Here is an 18,507-nt window from a genome sequence, read left to right as displayed (position 1 = left end):
AAGTTCTTTTAAGTCAAGATGGTCTGTAACTTCCATAGCAGAAATTTAGAGATCTTATCATCCTGTATCGGCATCAGTTTTAAACAGCTCTGGGTGATGCTGGGATTGGGCTGTCTGTGAACTCTGCATTGGCATCGAAACAAAGTTAAGAACTATTTTGTCTGAAATTATTTTTTACTAAAGTAGTTGTAGGGATCCTGTTATGCAAGAATATAGTCTCACTGTGTGAGTCACCCATTGCAGAATCAAAATCCTGCCATTCTGATTCATTAGGGCTGTAAATCTGTTTTTATTTTTTAATCTTTTTTTAATCTAGAAGACACAACTGCCCGAGATAGAAAACAAGGGACAATCTGAATTTCTCCTGTTAGAAATAATTATATCTTTACAAGTTTATTTTTCTGTTTTAGCAATGTGTGTAGATGCATTCTGCTAGCTGTGGTATCACCCAAACTTTCTTCATTCCTCTTTTCTTGCCAGCAGGCACATGTACCTGCCAGTGTTCATTCCAGATCAGACCAGTGCCTGTGGAACTATAAACCCACTGGAGAGTAGCTGTAATAGGCTAGCTAAAACCTTACCTTGAACACCGTGAGATACATATTTTTTTCTTAATTCCTCTGTTCATTCACTGGCTAAGACAAAGAAAAATTCCTGGTATTTTCACATGACTTGCAGACATTCAGCAAATACACTTCCTCATAAGACACATACTTTAGTCGTCTTTCTAGTCAATTTTTTCAGTCTGTCCTTACTGAAAATACTAAAGCCAGTCTAAAGTGTAAGAAAGAGAATCACAGCTCCTGAGAAGCATTTACTAGGAGGGCCATTACAACTCACTCAACAGACTTTTTTTCGTTGATTTACATGACATGAAGCCTGCTGGCAAAAGCTGGGGTATACCTGTCTCAAAGAGGGGAAAGGATCTTTGTACAGTAGTTAGCAGGGCTCATTGAAAGAGCTTTAAACTAGATTTGAAGGGAGAAAGGGATAAAACCAGGCTCACTAGAGATAAGCCTGGGGGCGGCATGCCAGTGTTTGAGGGATGGTGTGCTAGTGAGGTCCTTTCGTCTGCTGCCTCAGTGGAGGTAGGGCATGGAGATCCATGCAGCAGCAAACATGCAATGGTTATTGATATGTTAGAAACCACAGAAGCACTCGAGAATGGTCATGCAGAAATTAGGGCTTCTCCCCCTGAAAAGGTCACGGGATCAATAGCACACCTGAAGTGCATCTACACCATCGTACGCAGCATGGGCAACAAACAGGAGGTGCTGGAAGCCATTGTGCAGCAGGAAAACTATTATACAGTTGCTATCACAGAAACATGGTGAGATGACTCGCATAACTGGAATGCCGTGTTGGATAGCTGTAAACTCTTCAGAAGAGATAGATAGGCAAGCAAATAGGTGGGGTAGCCCTATATGTTCAGGAGTGTTTTGATTGTCTAGAGCTTAATGATGGTGACGATAGGGTTGAATGTTCATGGGTAAGAATCAGGGGGAAGGCCAACAAGGCAGAAATCATGGTGGGAGTCTAGTGGGAGGCCACCCAACCAGGATGAAGAGGCAGATGAAATATTCTATAAGCAGCTGGGAGAAGTCTCACAATCGCTAGCCTTTGTTCTTGTGGGGGACTTCAACTTATCAGATGTCTGCTGGAAATACAATACAGCAGAGAGGAAACAGTCTAGGAGGTTCCTGGAGTATGTGGAAGATAACTTCCCGACACGGCTGGTGAGTGAACTAACTAGGGAAGGTGCCCTGCTGGACCTGTTGTTTGTGAACAGAGAAGGACTTGTGGGTGATGTGATGGTTGGAGGCTGACCTGGGCATAGTGACCACAAAATAACAGTTTTCGGTTCTTGGAGAAGTAAGGAGGGGGGTCAGCAGAACTGCCACCTTGGACTTCCGGAGGGCAGACTTTGACCTATTTAGGAGCCTGGTTGACAGAGTCCCTTGGGAGGCATTCCTGAAGGACAAAGGAGTCCAGGAGGGCTGGACATTCTTCAAGAAGGAAATCTTAAAGGGGCAGGAACAGGCTGTCTCCATATGCCAAAAGATGAGCCGGCGGGGAAGAAGACCAGCCTGGCTGAACCAAGAGCTTTGGCTGGGACTCAGGAAAAAAAGGAGAGCTTATGACATTTGGAAGAAGGGGCAGGCAACTCAGGAGGACTACAAGGAGATCGTGATGTTATGCATGGAGAAAATTTCTCCATGTTATGCATGGAGAAAATCTAGCCCAGCTAGAACTTAATCTGGCTACTGCTGTAAAAGACAATAAAAAATGTTTCTATAAATACATTAACAACAAAAGGAGGACTAAGGAGAATCTCCATCCTTTACTGGATGTGGAAGGAAGCATAGTGACCAAGGATGAAGAAAAGGCTGAGGTACTTAATGCCTTCTTTGCCTCAGTCTTTAATAGCAAGACCGGTTGTTCTCTGGGTACCCAGCCCTCTGAGCTAGAAGACAGGGACGAGGAGCAGACTGAAGCCCCCATAATCCAAGGGGAAATGGTTAGTGACCTGCTAGAGTACTTAGACGCACACAAGTCTATGGGGCTGGATGGGATCCACCCAAGGATACTAAGGGAGCTGGCAGAAGTGCTTACCAAGATACTTTCCATCATTTACCAGCAGTCCTGGCTAAGCCGGGAGGTCCCAGTTGACTGGAGGATGGCAAATGTGGTGCCCACCTACAAGAAGGGACAGAAGGAGGATCTGGGGAACTACAGGCCAGTCAGTCTGACCTCGGTGCCAGGGAAGGTTATGGAGCAGATCATCTTGAGTGCCGTCATGTGGCATGTACAGGACAACCAGGTGATCAGGCCCAGTCAGCATGGGTTTATGAAAAGCAGGCTCTGCTTGACTAACCTGATCTCTTTCTATGACAAGGTGACCCCTGACCTGCTTAGTGGATGAAGGAAAGGCTGTGGATGTAGTAAAGCCTTTGACACTGCTTCCCACGGCATTGTTCTGGAGATATTGGCTGCTCATGTCTTAGATGGGCCTACTCTTTGATGGGTGAAAAACTGGCTAGATGGCCAGGCCCAAAGAGTTGTGGTGAATAGAGTTAAATCCAGTTGGTGGCTGGTGACAAGTGGGGTTCCCCAGGGCTCAGTGTTGGGGCCAGTTCTGTTTAATATCTTTATCAATGATCTGGGTGAGGGGATCGAGTGCACCCTTAGTAAGTTTGCAGACAACACCAAGTTGGGTGGGAGTGTCAATCTGCTTGAGGGTAGGAAGGCTGTACAGAGGGATTTGGACAGGCTGGATCAATGGGCTAAGGCCAATTTTATGAGGTTCAACAAGGACAAGTGGGTCCTGCGCTTGGATCACAACAATCCCATGAAACGCTGCAGGCTTGGAGAAGCGTGGCTGAAAGCTGTCTGGTGGAAAAGGACCTGGGGTTGGTGGTTGACTGACAGCTGAATATGAGCCAGCAGTGTGCCCAGGTGTCCAGGATGGCCAGTGGCGTCCACTAGAAATAGTATGGCCAGCAGTGCTAGGGAAGTGATTGTCCTGCTCTACTCAGCACTGCTGAGGCTTCACCTCGAGTATTGTGTTCAGTTTTGGGCCCCTCACTGCAAAAAAGACATTGAGGTGCTGGAGCATGTCCAAAGGAGGGCAGCAAAGCTGGTGAAGGGTCTAGAGCACAAGTCTTATAAGGAGCATCTGGGGGAACTGGCGTTGTTTAGCCTGGAGAAAAGGAAGCTGAGGGGAGACCTTATCGCTCTCTACAACTACCTGAAAGGAGGTTGTAGTGAGGTGGTGGTTGGTCACTTCTCCCAAGCAACAAGCAATAGGATAAGAGGAAATGGCCTTACATTGCGCCAGGGGAGGTGTAGATTGGATATAAGGAAAAATTTCTACCAATATATACCATGTTCTGCAATGAGAATAGCAAAAATGTTGCATTCCAACTTTCCACTGGACATGTTTCATTATGAAATGGTAGGTGGAAAGAGTCTAGTGGCCTCTGGAAATAGCTTTTCATTTTTATAAATACATCTTATGTAAAACAGGTCAGGTGCACAACTGACCCATCATGGCCTGGGTTAGTTCATCATAGGTCTCAAGGCATCTGCAGGTACAGAAGAGTCTTTGCAAGATTTTCAGGAATACATAGCTGTTCTTTTAGGTCTGAGTGAAAGTTTTCTTAGATGCTTAAAGCTGCCTAGCCACAGCAGGACAGACCCAATGTAGAGTTATTTGCTTGCCTAGGAAGCCATTACATTAGCTTAAGCTGAAATCTAGGCTACTGAGAGGCAACTTTCAGAATCTCAGCTAAGTTTTTTAAGGGGTCTTGGTTATCATTGCATTGCAGTACAGCTTGTGGGTTAGAAACACTGTAACCTAACCTCCTGAAGCACTTAAAATCCCAGCTATTTTGGGATCTTCAGACCCGAAGGACACTTCAGACAAATGGATACTTCAGACCAAGGCAAATAGCTGTGCTGTAAAATAAATGGATTTAAATAGACTAGCAAGAGTATCTGGAAGAGCTGTGTTATTCAGTTGTAGTCATGCCTTTTAAGCTTTGAAAATCGTGTTGTATTGTCTTAGGTGGCCCAATTCCATCCAACAACATACTCTTTCCCTTTTTTTGTAGTCCTTCTTTATCAATATCATTTGTAGATTTGTTATTTGAGAACTGATGACCCAACAGCTGTACTGTTTTTGAGAAATGGTGTGATACTACTACAAGTTGCTATAGCAATACCAACTCCACACACTATGAAACCAGCTTTTTAGACTGCCACCATGGAAATACATCCAAAATTCCTGTCTAAACTTTCTGTCACCTGAAGATCAACCTGTTAGTAACTCTTCTGCTTTGCATGTTGGCACCCAAGTGTTCTCTTTTCCTTAAACCAGACTGTTAGTTCAGACTGCTAGGAAACTCATTTGTGTCCACTCTAGAATGTAGTGCTGATTCAGAAGGGTTATGTTTGCAGCACTGGTGGCTTTCTTCGTATTTTGTGAGCTTCCTAACTTGTTTTCTGTTAGTGATGATATCCTTTATATTCAGATTTTGAGTGGAAACATTGCAGATGTTATGTAATGTCCAAAAGTGCAGATTGGTTTTGGCACCCGGATTGTCTGATGGGAGCATTAGGCACTTCCAGGTTCAGTGTGTTCGTACAAACAAAAATCAGACAGAATGCAAGAATGTCTCTCACCATCTTAGACAATTCTCTGGTTTGAATTCTGCACTCAGAATAGTGTTCTACATGTATAGTTGTGGTAATTTTGCTCCGTCTTAGCCCTCTGGAAAGACTGCACAAGTAAGCATCTTCTCAATATGGGAGCTGGATATAGGCCCCCTCAGAGGGGGCTTTTAAAGGGTTCCCAGTGACTTAAGTGGACACTAAATCAGGCTCTTCATGTACTTCATTGTGCAGTGACTCTCTGGATACATTTGACAGAAAGCATAAAGAAAGACTGTCCCTGTCTTGAATCAGATGTTTTAAAATAAGTAACTGCTTACACCCGTGAATGCTGTGGAAGCAGCTTAAAACAAGCTTGATTGTATATGCTGTTTTCTTCAGGGAGAGGAGTGTGAAGAAAATTCAGGGAAGATGAGTGTTTTAATGAGCTGTGTGAGTGAAGCGTAATTGGTAGACTCCTTCACTGAGGAGGAGTCGGAAGACTGCATGAAGGCAAATGAGAGAAGCATGTGAAAATAGGCATAGGGCAACAAGTTGGAAAGCAAAACTTGGAAGGGGAAGAGAGCCTTGGAAGAAGATTTGAAGGGGAGTGGTATAATCTTAGAGGTAGAAACTGTTCTGTATAGGTAAGAAAGGAGGAAGAGATGCTGTAGGAGAACATAGGTTATGGGGCACAATAGATGAATTGAGCCTAAGTTCATATATAGCAACACTAGAAGGTCTGATCACATAGGGCAGGTAGAAGATGGATGGATGCTGAAAATGCAATTGGACCATACTGGAAAGGTGAGAGACAAGTAGGTAAAGAGGTTGGGGACAAGGACAACATAAACACAATGGAGTTCAATAAAAGAGTTTTGTGAATCTGAAATTGTAGGATTTCAAAAAGGAAATTGAATGGGGAAGGAAGAAAAAGGAGATATACTGTGGTTTTACGCAGTCCGGATTTTTTTCTGAGAAGACGTTTTCCACCTGCATGGTAGAAAGAAGTTACGAGGTCGCTGTGAGTTGGCCCAATGAAAATGTTATTGATTTCATAAAAATTTGATTTCTTCTTCTTACAGCTTATACACTATACAAGAGAACCCAGTTGTCCTCACAGGAGTAAACAGATATTTCTTTCTTTTACAGGCTGCCAAAATGGCAAACTATTGCAAGTGTCAAAAACTGAGTGACCTTCTGTTCCTTACATTTGCCATTGTCTTCATTGTCAGTAGGCTTGGCATATATCCCTTATGGTGAGTAAGCATATAATTTTCCTCAAATGCTAAGCATCAAACAAGCTTGGAAATAACTATGTTGTAACTGAACGTGATTCATAGACATTACTGTTCCCCAAAGCACCAAGGAGCACCAAACATAACCAGGTGCTGAAATAGCCAATTTGCTAGAGTGCCATTGTTTACTGTGTGCCAGACAAGAAACATATGGGCCTTCTGCTGGTTTTAAGGTAGAAGTGGGTTGGAGACTACATAGCTTCAGGTTAGCAGTTGGTTGCCTGTGTTGGCAAGAAGTTAGAGGATAAATGAAGTATGAGTCGCTGAAGACACTGACCAGAGGTTAAGCTTGAAGCTAGGATCTTCTAATTAGCTTTCAGCGCACCCTTTATGAACATGTTCAGCTTAAAGAAAAACACAGTGAGATAAGGAAAGTCTGGCCCGCTGAAATCAGTACAAGGATGTTATTATCATGCAGATTGCAATACTGCAGGCTACTCCTTTTCTACCCCTCCTTTGAACGCCAGAGGGGTCCTGGGGGAGCTGGGTAATACATACATCTATAAGGTAGTTATACAGGTGTTACTGTAATCTCACCTCTTTCCAGACTAAGGCAGCTGCTTGCATGTGCACATACTCTCTCTTCTAGGTACACACACATGCATGCACACATAGGTGTTCAATTTTTTTGCTACGGTCTTCAACATACAGAAGGTGGCTGGCTAGTTAGGAAATACACTGATGCACTTCAGTGTAGAAACCCATTCATGTTTCTCTCTAACCTGTGCCCTGTATATGAGGAGGGCTGGGAGAAGGCGTTGGCCTCACTCTTTTGTGTTCTGTATCCTTCCTTTCTCTCGTATGAACAGAACTAACCCGAATCTCTGTATCCCGATGAGGGTAAGAGGTGTCTGTCATTGCATCAGAAGATAACAGTGACAGTTTTGCTTTTGGGAAGCACCAAGGTTGACAGAAATGTTACCCTTTGCAGAGGTTTATTTAGAGAGATTACCACCAAGCTCCTTATTTAAGCATGCAGAGGATTTACAGATGCCAATATCAACCTCTCTGCCACAGTTTCCTTTCAAATCCTCTATAATGATGTCTCTTCGGGGTTTTGTTAGTGCAAACAGGATAAGACCAAGGTGCCCTTAGGGAGCTGTGTCATCAGCTCTGCTTAACAGTACAATGTAGGAGTCTCATTTAGCATTTAATGACTACAAAGATAATGTGATAATGCCTGGTCCCTGCTCCGCTGTGAGCTCGTGAAGGACCATGACAAAAGCAGAAAATGGATAGACACACAAGCTGTGTGTTTAAAAATGCTTTTTTTTTCCCCAAGGAGCAATTGTTTGTTTCTTAAACAGTTTTGCTTCCCTTTCCTCAGTCCTTCCTTAAAGCTAATTTGGCCACTCACTGAATTTCTGTAAATGAAGTAAGCTAATTTTTCTGCTTGCATGATCTCAGATAGGAAAAAATGGTGGCACTCCTGCTTGTAGGATTTCGTCTGCCTGTTGCATTCTGGTTTATATTGAGAAATGGAGGGAGGACCCAATTTCACCAGTGCAGTTCTGTCACTGGAGACTGCAGCACATGACGCTGCTTCAGGGAAGGCTCAGTCAGATGATGACTGGATGGGTTCACAACGGGGAAGTCATACTTGACCAACCCGGTAACCTTTCTATGATGAAATGGCTGGTTTGGTAGATGAGGAGAGAGCAGTGGATATAGTCTACCTTGACTTCAAGTAAGGCTTTTGACTTCCTCCCAGAAGATCCTGAGAGAGAAGTTGATAATGTATGGGCTAGATGAGCAAACAGTGAGGTAGATTGAAAACTGGCTGAGCAGCCAGACCCAGAGGGTGGTGATTGGTGTTATGAAGTCTAGTTGGGGGACAATAACTGGTGGTGTACCCCAGGGGTCAGTACTGATTCCAGTCCCATTCAACATCTTCATTAATGGTCTGGATGATGTAGCAGAGTGCATCATCAGCAAGTTTGCTCATGTTTCAACCTGATACAGCAGAGGGTTGTGCTGCCACCCACAGGGAAGGAACCTCAACAGGCTGTGTCAACATTTCTGTTGTTACAGAAATGTGCCAGCAAGAACCTTATGAAGTTCAGCAAAGGGAAGTGTAAAATCCTGCACCAGTGTATGCTGGGGGCTGACCAGCTGGAAAGCAGCTTTGCATAAAAGGAACTGGGGATCCTAGTGGACACCAAGTTGAACACGAGCCAGCAATGTGCCCTTGTGACAAAGAAGGCTAATGGTATCCTGGGGCTGCAATAGGAGAGGTGTTGCAAGCAGGTTGAGGAAGGTGATCCTTCCCTTCTACTCGGCACTGATGAGGCCACACCTGGAATACCGTTTCCAGTTCTGGCCTCCCCAGTACCTGAGAGATACAAAGCTACTGGAGACAGTCCAGCAAAGGATCACTGAGATTGATTAAGGAACCGGAGCACCTTTCACATGAGGAAAGGCTGAGAAAGGTGGGCCTGTTTAGCATAGAGAAGAGAAAGCTCAGGACACATATTATCAATATACATAAATATATGAAAGGAGAGCATAAAGAAGATTGAGCCAGGCTCATTTCAGTGGTGCCCATGGCCAGGACCAGAGGCAATGAACATGAACTGAAACACAGAAGGTTCCATCTGAACATCAGGAAAGGCTTTTACACTGTGAGGGTGACTAAGCACTGGCACAGGTTGCCCAGAGACCTCATGTAGTCTCTTTCCTTGGAAATACTCAATAGCTGTATGGATATGGTCCTGGGCAGCTTGCTACAGGGGACCCAGGTTGAGAAGGGTGGTTGGACAGAATAATGTCCAGAGGTCCCTTCCACACTCAGCCATTCTGTGATTCTGTCAGCTGCCTTATGTGTTTAGCTGTGACTCCAGCTTTTAAAGCTCACTCTGTATTATTTGACATGGTGAAGAAGTAACTGCTGACTTGAATTTTTTTGTTATTCAAACACAAACTTTATTAGATCACTGCTATGTGCTTGCCTTGCTGAACAGTCAACAGAGAGCAGATTAATCTTGTCCAGAGTGCACAATTTTGAAGGAGGTCATTAGTCTTCACACATTTAACTACAACCAGCTGCCCAATATGCTTTTTCTCTTGACACATCTGAAAATCAGCAAGGTCAAGATTTTCCCATCCTTTACATCCTTACTATGGTAGTCAAGTTTTGGAAAGTCCAGACTTTCAACCTGAAGTGTTTAAAAAAATACTGCGTGTTTATAACTGGAACTGAAGCTCAGAAAATGGAGGTTCATGCTGTCTCAAGTGATTTCTGTGAAGTGTTGCAGCCAAGTGTCACAGTGTGCAGGAAGCCCTCACTAGGGCTAGACAAATTATAAATTAAAGATTGAGATGGCTAGTAGGAATCAGACATCATCGAACTGAAGTCTGTGTAAGTGTCCCTAATACATACCTCACGCTGACTGGCAGAGTCCTGGAAGAGATCACCAGCACAGTGAAATGGTATCTAGCAAGTGTCGAAACTTGAGCCCTGCTTTATAGCTGTGGCATTTTGTGCTGGTGTTCTGGATGTGCCCATCTGTTCCCATATGTGTTAGGTGAGAGCGGCGCTACCGTGACACTTTAGATTGAACCGTGTCTGAATCCTGCTCTATAGAGTAGCACTGGTCCAGTGTGCTGAAAGCAGGTAAAAATCAAAGCGAGTAGATCTGGGGAACAGAGAAGAGGAAGAGGGCTGCACGGTAGCTTCTGTTGTTGATGTCAGCTCCCTTGGTAATGAATATTGGGCTAATGAGGGCTGTAGGTTACAGCCGTGGGTGAGGTTTGCTGCTGGGATGGAAAGATCAGCATAGACTCTTGAAGACCATGAAGGCGGAGGGGCTGTGTATTGCAGGAATTCAGCAGCCGACAGTGTGCTGTCTGCTCCTGTGTCACAGATAGAGTGGTTACACTGGCAATCACTCTGCCTCTCCTCTCCCTAATCAATGAAAGAACACATTTATTTATTTGTATATGCAGATTGTTCAGTGTGGTGTATATGATCTTTGATTTTTAAGACCATCTTATTTCCAGACCAAAGCCTTGACATGCGTACTCCTAACGGTACCCTTACGTACACCTATAATCACAGAGCCCAGAAGCAGTTTCATAGTTGTCATGTGGGCATTGTGTGTGGGAGTCAGGGTTAGCAGGGATGAAGCATGGGACGCATGAGCTTGTCTCTGCCGAATCCTTTTTCTCTTATGGAGCAGCAGTTCTATGTCTTCACACCCATTAGCTTGGATGTCAGCAGAGATGAGTCATTGGAGCGGCAGCAGGCCAGGAAGCATAGTTTTGCTCTCCTTTGCTGAATATTCAAAATAGAAAAATTTGGTGCCTGATTAATATTACATAAATATGCAAATTTTTCTAGCATAAAAACTGAGAGGTATAAAATTGGTGTGTGTGTAATGTAAAAGGAAGACTGTAATTTATAAGAAAACTTCCCCCACAGGAAGACGAATACCCAAGACAGGCTTCCAGAGACGTTGTGCTGGCGTGCTGTTGTGCTCCAGCTTTGCACAAGTGCCATTTAATTTTGCATAAAGGTGCTAATAAAGAATTCAGAATGTATCAAATGCTGTTGTTTGAAGGTTGTTCAGCAGCGGGGCTAAGACAAAAGAAACTGGCAATTAGGTATATATTTAGCAGTCTTTCTGCAGGCATCTGGAGTTCATTTCAGCAATAATTCAAAAACCCCAGGACACTTTCTGCCTCCTGCTGCTAAGTGAATGTAGGAGTAAAGCTGCTATTTTCACTGACAAGACATTTTGCTTGTGAAATTCTCTCACTTGCGCATAATCACTGTTCTAGCAAATTACAACATAAAACACAGCTCTCCATGAGTCAGGGGGAACATGATGCCCTCTCAGATGATACAGGATTGTAGGGAGAACGAGAGCAATCTCACACCAAAGAATTGATATAAATTATGTGAGCCCTTGGCTAGTCTAATCAGGCTGGTCAAAGCAGTTACCTCAAGCCTTTCTTTATTTCAATAAGCCTTGTAACTCCTCTTCCCTAGGCTTCAAATGCTTGGTTTTTTTGCTATGGTTACATAGACATAGTCTTCTCTCTGATGATAAAGGAATGGTTTGCTTTTTGCTGTTATTTTGGTTTTCTTTCAATGTCCAGGAAGGGAAACTCCATGGGATTGTAATATTTATTAATAATTTTTTGAGGTCTGCAGATGGCAAACAGGTGTCTTCCGTTCCAGGAGACGTGAGTGAAGAAGGTGATGCACTGCATTTTCCAGTCTTTCTTTGCTCATTGCTAGCTGCAGACTTCATGTTCTAAGAACTGTGAAACTCCTCAAGTCTGGGCTGTACTGGAGACCCAAGACGACTCGCTTACTTTGCTTATTCTTGTGGAATACATACTTTTTTTTGCAGGGCAGTTTGAATAAATCTCCTAATGCGGTGAAGAGTTTAGTATCTGAAACTGGTTTCAGGAAGTGAACCTGAACCGGGGTATTTCCAAGAGCTTCAGTGGAAGAAAGATGGTTGGTGTGGAGGGAGATAGAACGTTACTAAACCTGTTCATCATTTTAAAAGATAGCTTGAGGTAACTGCAAGTAAAGGTATAACTTTGTGGTTTGAAAGAAGGAGAAGGCTCCCAGGAAAGCTAGGTTGATGTTTACCAGGTGAAGGCACCAAGCTGAGTAAATTCAGGTTCTCTCAGGTGCTCTGACTAGTAGTAGTATGCACTTGTTTTTCACTACTTTTGATTATTTTTATAATCAGTTTTATTGTATGAGAGGTAGAACGTGGTGGGCTTCAGGGTAGTGGTGCTGTCAAAAGGCAAGGAAGCAGGGAAACGGCATTGGCATTCATGTGACCTGTGAGGTCTCAGCATGCTCATATTACATGGATGCACTGACAAATGTAAAGCAGCAGCTTAATTGTACAAATGTAGATGAAAGCCTGATTTAAGCTGATTATGGATGACACAGGTCGTGTTCTGCATGTGCTGTCCCCCAAATTCTCATCTAGGCAAATTTGGTATAATCCAAGTAGTCTGTATGCCTTCCTGTCATGGCTATCTTCAGACGCTGTCGGTGCCTGGACTACCGTACCACGTTAAAAACTGTGACAGACAGTCAGCCACTTCAGTTGGTATAGTCTTGTTTAGTGTTGGTAGGTATGTCCTAACTGGATATTCCATTTCTGAGTCTGTTTGGAAAGGTTCTGTCAAAAAAAAAGATGGCAAAAATAATACTTACTGTTACAACTCAAGGCTGTTTCACGTGCGTGTCTTCTCATCAACTGCAATGTACTGTTGCTAAATGTGATCTTTAGGCCAACAAACCCTATACAAGCGTGGGTCTGCCAGTCCTCAGACGAACAACTTTGTTCCTTGTTAATCTTTCATTTATAAAGCTGATGAGAGTACACACAGTCTGGCTCATGGCTGATTTCTAATTGCGTTTTCATGGCAATGAGTGTCTCCATGAACCAGACAAGCATGGCATGATCCTTGCTGAGTTAAAATTAACTTCTGTTCGCCATGGTGTGCTGCAATGCACCTTAGTTACTTATTACCAGTCTTTCTCTCATCTCTGCATGACTGGCTGAATAGCTCTTCCTGAGTCTCATCACTGGTTGAACAATAGCGTGGGATAGAGCCATGCTGTTAAGGCACACACTGGGTCTTGCTATCCAGCATTGCCAGCCTGCACTGTTCTCTCTCCTTTCCTTTATCCTGGAATCAGCTTCTCTCTGCAGGGGTAGCACAGAGCCCTCATGAGTAGCAGATGCTGCAAATATTTGCTGAACCTCTCCTTTTCCTAGCTTTGTTCTTTTTCTTGCTGATATTCACTGTTTCCGTGCAGCTCTTAACATGCAGAGAACTTGAGTCTTTCATACTGGTTTTCTTTCCTGTCACATTTTCTCCTGTTTGGCCCTTGGAACATGTGTATTATTGGAAGGCAGCATGTAGACCCTGGCAGAGTCACCCTGCTTTGTTCCTCTGAACATAGTGGTAAAACAGAAAGCTCAAACCTAACCTTAAAAAGCAGCCTGTTATGTCAAAGCAATACGTAGGCACTAGTTAAAGCAAGAAATCTGATCAGTTACTTGGCATGGTAAGAATTTAGGTAGCCAGATAAATCCCAACTGCCCAGACCTTGTCTGAACTCTGAATGAACACAGTGTTTGTGATAGTTTTAGTTACTCTCACTGGATCCTAAAGTCAGTGAAAACCTTTCTAGCCTGGCTAGTGTTATGTATAGAGCTGGACAAACATTTATGATTGTTCTACGATAAAATAACTTTTTTATTAAGAAAATAAATCTTTTCTGGCACTGTTTCCAGCTCATTTTGCTCAGAATATTGTCTAAATCAGAGCACAATCTAAGTTGTTTGAGGGTTATTGAAGGAATAAATTATGATTTTGATCTGAGGTACTTGATTCCTGATGTTATTCATGCTGTCAGTGAGTAGATGCTGGAGAACTAACAAAAATTATATCAAATGTGCTTATATTTCAGACCATTTGTAGTTTCAGCAGGCAACTTATAACCCATCATTTTATCAGGAGCATTTAATAAAGTTTTTGTCAAGCTAACTACAGTATATTTGAAAAACTCATAGACTTCAATTTATGGATTAAAAAGAAGGTCTAATTAACTAAGTCTCCATAAATTTACTCACAACTCTTGTCTTGGCTTTTCAGCAGTGCATATATAACGTTGCCATCCCATTTGCTTTTGACAAAATATTATCTGATGTTGTCCTTCCTAGTGCCTGGTTATTTTATTTCCTAAAATTGTTTATAGTGCTTGTGAACTCAGGTCTCTGAGTGCTATATGAAGCAAAGCTGAAGTGTTTGGAGTGCCAGCTTAATACTGATCCAGCTATTTACAGGGAAGCTATAAGAAATGCAAAGGTTACAGGTGTCATTCACCATGGTGGGTTTGCAGTGTAAATAACAAAAAGTGGCATTTGCTCAGTGTTTCCATTTTTAAGATTTTCATGTGATCACAACAGGAAAAAAATATATGAAAAAAGGTTTCATCAGACTTCCAGAGCTGATTCTTACCCTCATTTTTAGTTTCTACAGACCGTACCCTGTGGCTGTAATAATGCTTTCTGTTGTCAAGGATAGGCTGTTCAGTCAGTGTTCTTACTTTACTCTTTCTATTACGAAATATATCCTTTCTAAAACCTGTGCTCTGATTAAAACCATTTCTGTGGCACTTCTTTTGCTCAGAATTATTCTGGTGAGTGTAAATGTCTTAGGGGAAGGGAAACAGCATTGGTGTTTTTCTTGTGGCCAGACATGTTAGCCACTTTCAAACCAGCTCAGCAAGGCATGGTGACTGGAGAGTATGGATGACCTGAGGAGGCTGAACTGAGGGTTGCTTCTGCCGCGTTAGTCAGCTTCCTGTATACGCTGCTTTGTACTCAGCTGAAGTTCTCCGAGTCTCTTCTGAAGTTGCATCACTTGCAGGATGGAGGGAAGAAAAAAAGAGGCTGACCATGGGAATTTGAAGTTTGACTGTTGTTTTTTTTCTTTTCTAAGAGAGAGATATGTGAGGAAACTTTGCCCCAAAATACATCCTTAATTGTTGCGCATTCTGTGGAGCGGAGAGCTGTACTGGTAAGGTAGTACCACAGACAGCCCATATGAGTACGAGTGCTGACAGTCTAGGTGTCTGTTCGTAGTTCAAGGGTGTGCAAACGTTCTCCCTCTTCTCAACCTCTTTTCTCTTAGGGGCTGTGTCTGTAGCACCAGGGTTTGCTATTAGGGGAGTGTATTTTGTAGTGCTACAGAGTTGATATAAAAGCGGAGCAGTGCTACTGGTTCACTGTGAGCTGCTAATGTATGTGGGACATAAAAGGCATAGCTGTACAAAAGCATGGGAATACAATAGTTAATTTACCAGCTTGAAATAGTAAATGGCTTTTGAACACCGTGATCAACAGCCGTGATGCAGCTAGGGTCTTATTACTACTCCTACTGCTCACTAGGAGGAGATCATTGTGGCTAAACACTTTGGGAGAAACCCAGCATCCATGTAAGTGAGCACATTCTGTTGGTTTCATCAATGTCGCACAATGGCAGAGTTTGACCCACAATAGCTATGATCGTTATTTAGAAAATTGGATTAAACTGAAAACTGTTTAAGGCTGATTTCCCAGACTTTGGTATAGAGAAAATTTTTATGATGCTTTGGGGGCAAAGGTACAGTTGATTGGGTTTTTGATGTTGGGGTTTTTTTCCCTTCCCATCCACATCTTTTGGCATTTCTTCCACAACTGAACCATAATACTTGAGTCATTTGTTTGAAAGATGAGTCCTTGGCAGACACTGTGCCACTGCACTTCCTTAAGTTGTGTGATTTTTATGGATTTTAAAATTATTCCATTACTCTAGGGACATGTTCTCAGGACTAGACCAATGAGTCCAAAGTGTCGTACTCCTACTATTGATGTAAGCCACCTGAAGGACACTGGGTACCTGGCAGAGAGCTGGCTGCAGCTGTTCTGTGCTGTTTTGTGGGCTTTTGAACTAGTTCTGATTAGTTCCTTCATTTACAGAAAGTTTGGGGAGTCTTTTTCTCCCAAAATGTCTGCCATGGCATATAGCTAACCACAACGCAGTGTGTCAGTGTGTGCTCCCAAAGCAAGAGGGAGAAACATTCCTTGAGCAGAGGTACTGCACTTATTTTTAGTCAACGGAAAGAGGCATGGGGAAGGCTTTTTTGTTCTCTGATACTCTGTTTTGCAAAGTTTGGAAACTGACCTCCTATAGTTTACAATAAATGCCTTTCCTATTTGGAGAATAACAAACTCTAGGCACATGGATCTTGATATGTAGTCTCTGTTGCTCATATAAAAGTTATGTGTTCCTGGAGATTTTCAGTTTTGGAAGTGTCATTCCTAGCGTAACGTAGTTTCCCTGTACCTGTGTTATGATCACAGGCCTTTACACAAGCATTTTGCCAGAACACATTACAGATATAACATTTTGCTGAGTATAATTACATTCTACTAGGAAATTTGAATTCTCTACATATCCTAATGTCTATTGAAAGTCTCTCCTGGGATTAGAGCTTGGATCGTGAAGGTGTCTCTGACCTTGTATTCTTGTTTTTTTCTATCCACAAGAGTGGGAATACTATTATTCATACCAGTGGCTGCAAAATCAGTTAATGGGCAGTAACTGTTGATGAGAAGCAATTGAGTGAAGAGAAAGGCACAGCTGAACCTAGGGCAGTGACAGCTCGATCAGAATCATCTCTTTTACAGTACATCAAACATGAATAATTTCCTGCCTGTTCCATCATTTTAGTTAAGTAACTGGAAATCCCATTGATCTACTCAGGGCTTAAAATAACATAGTCTCAGTGGCAGGGCTGTGATTTCTGCAAAGAGGTATTGTTCCCGATTAGTATTAGAACAGGAGCTACCCATCTCTAGAAGCAGCTGAGCTTGTATTTGCACCATGTCAGGAAATCCTCTGGTGTGGGACTGGTATAGGTGAGCAGAACTCCCACGTGATGCTGAGCTGACTGATAAAATTGAAGTGTGTGGATTTAATGTTGCTCTGAATGCTGACTCAAGAGTTTATATCCCTTCTGTCGCTGCATTTTATGGAGATATTTCATGAATTTACTGTCTAAAAGAAGAGGGTAATGAGCAACAACAACCAAAAAATCCGAGGAATTCATCTGAGATGCTGTTAAAAGATCATCTCTCTCTCTCGCCCCATCCGTCCTCCCCTGTTTCATTAATGCTGTGTGAGTGACTGGTTCATCTGACTCTTCTTAGTTCACAGTGGGTCTCTGCTGCTCCCCTCATATTTGCCATGCACTGATTAGTAGCATAAATCCTGCCCTGGGCACTGAAAACCTAAGGGATGGCAGGATCTGAAATGGGAAACCAGCTTGTTCTTCCACTCAGCAAGAACCAAGAAGCATCTGTTCAGAGCAGAACAGTGATATAGACACAGTCCTCACAGCAGCTGGCTGAGCTGAAACTCAGAAGAGGAAGAAGTTGGCAGTATGGCCCTTTATGTACTGGATTTGCTATAATTAAATATTTAGCTGTGCTGCGGCTTGAGGGCTCCAGGACATGCTATAGACCAAGGTTCCTTGAATTTAATAAGGATTTTGCATATCATTTCATACCCTTCTCAGGTAAAAAGTTGGGTAACTCACCTGAAGTCTCTCATCAGAAACATCTGTGTGTCAGGTCACCTGTTGTGTAAAGTTAGCGTAGCATTCTCATAAGTTACTGGGACAGCCTGAGATACGAAATCCTATTAGATTTCAATCAAGGTCTAAATCCCAGAGATAAATCTTGACTGCTGGTGTAACGTAGCTGATTTATCATCCTATAGCTGATCAACGTGTGCACATATGTGTGCTTTCACACTCCACCGCCTCCTCATTTATCTGTTAATCTCAGTGATATATTTTCTTTACCCGTCAGTTTTATGGGATCTTTTAAGCAAGTAATCCATAGTATTTTATAAACAAGCTAATGAATTAATCTTCCCAGCATCTTTGTGTGACTGACAAGATGTACCAATACCTCGTGCCCATCTTTAACAAAAAGTAAACTATGTAATTAATAAGTGAACAGAACAGCTAAATACAGAATTTAGGAGTCCTGACTCTTTGTTCTCTGGTCTTGGTCACTGTTTACCATTTATAATGGAGGATAAACTACCGTGTTTCAGGGCAGAAGTAAGTACAATTGTTTATTTTTTAAAGGAAAAAAATTAAAAAAGCAGAAGCATTGCTGGCAGTAGTATTGTTGTATTACTTGCACTAAATAGGATCTGAATTTCATTAATGCCCACCTATTTTCTATTTGCTCTGTAGTGAATGCAGTATTGAAGAATGTCCCAGTGCAGCTGGTTATGGTGCAATACAGAATACTGTTGTCTAATACACACTTGGTAAAGAAGATAAAGACATTTATTCTGAATTATTTAAACAAGCTGGTATTATGTTTTGCCATCTTTGGCTATACTTTGAGACTTCTGGCTATTGCACTGGGGTAACAATATGTCTTTCATTCAGCATGTTGCACGCGCAGGGTGTTGGTCACTGGACAGTGCTGCAGAAGTTAAGGCAACAAGC

At 42.6% G+C, this 18,507-nt stretch overlaps 1 protein-coding gene across 2 annotated transcripts in view; it reads left to right on the top strand.

Annotated features, from left to right (window-relative positions):
- The window catches only part of CERS6 (ceramide synthase 6), a 131,263-nt gene that overhangs the window by 103,493 nt on the left and 9,263 nt on the right, over window positions 1-18,507 (top strand). For both annotated transcript variants that reach the window (XM_074594143.1, XM_074594142.1), the window contains one exon: window positions 6,304-6,410. In XM_074594143.1, the coding sequence (XP_074450244.1) occupies window positions 6,304-6,410 (107 nt within the window). The remainder of the gene's footprint in view (window positions 1-6,303; window positions 6,411-18,507) is intronic.

This window comes from Larus michahellis, chromosome 7 (assembly GCF_964199755.1).
Source record: "Larus michahellis chromosome 7, bLarMic1.1, whole genome shotgun sequence".
NCBI classification, from domain to species: Eukaryota; Metazoa; Chordata; class Aves; order Charadriiformes; family Laridae; genus Larus; species Larus michahellis.
The sequence above is the reverse complement of the archived record's forward strand: the minus strand, read 5'-3'. Positions and strand labels throughout refer to the sequence as shown.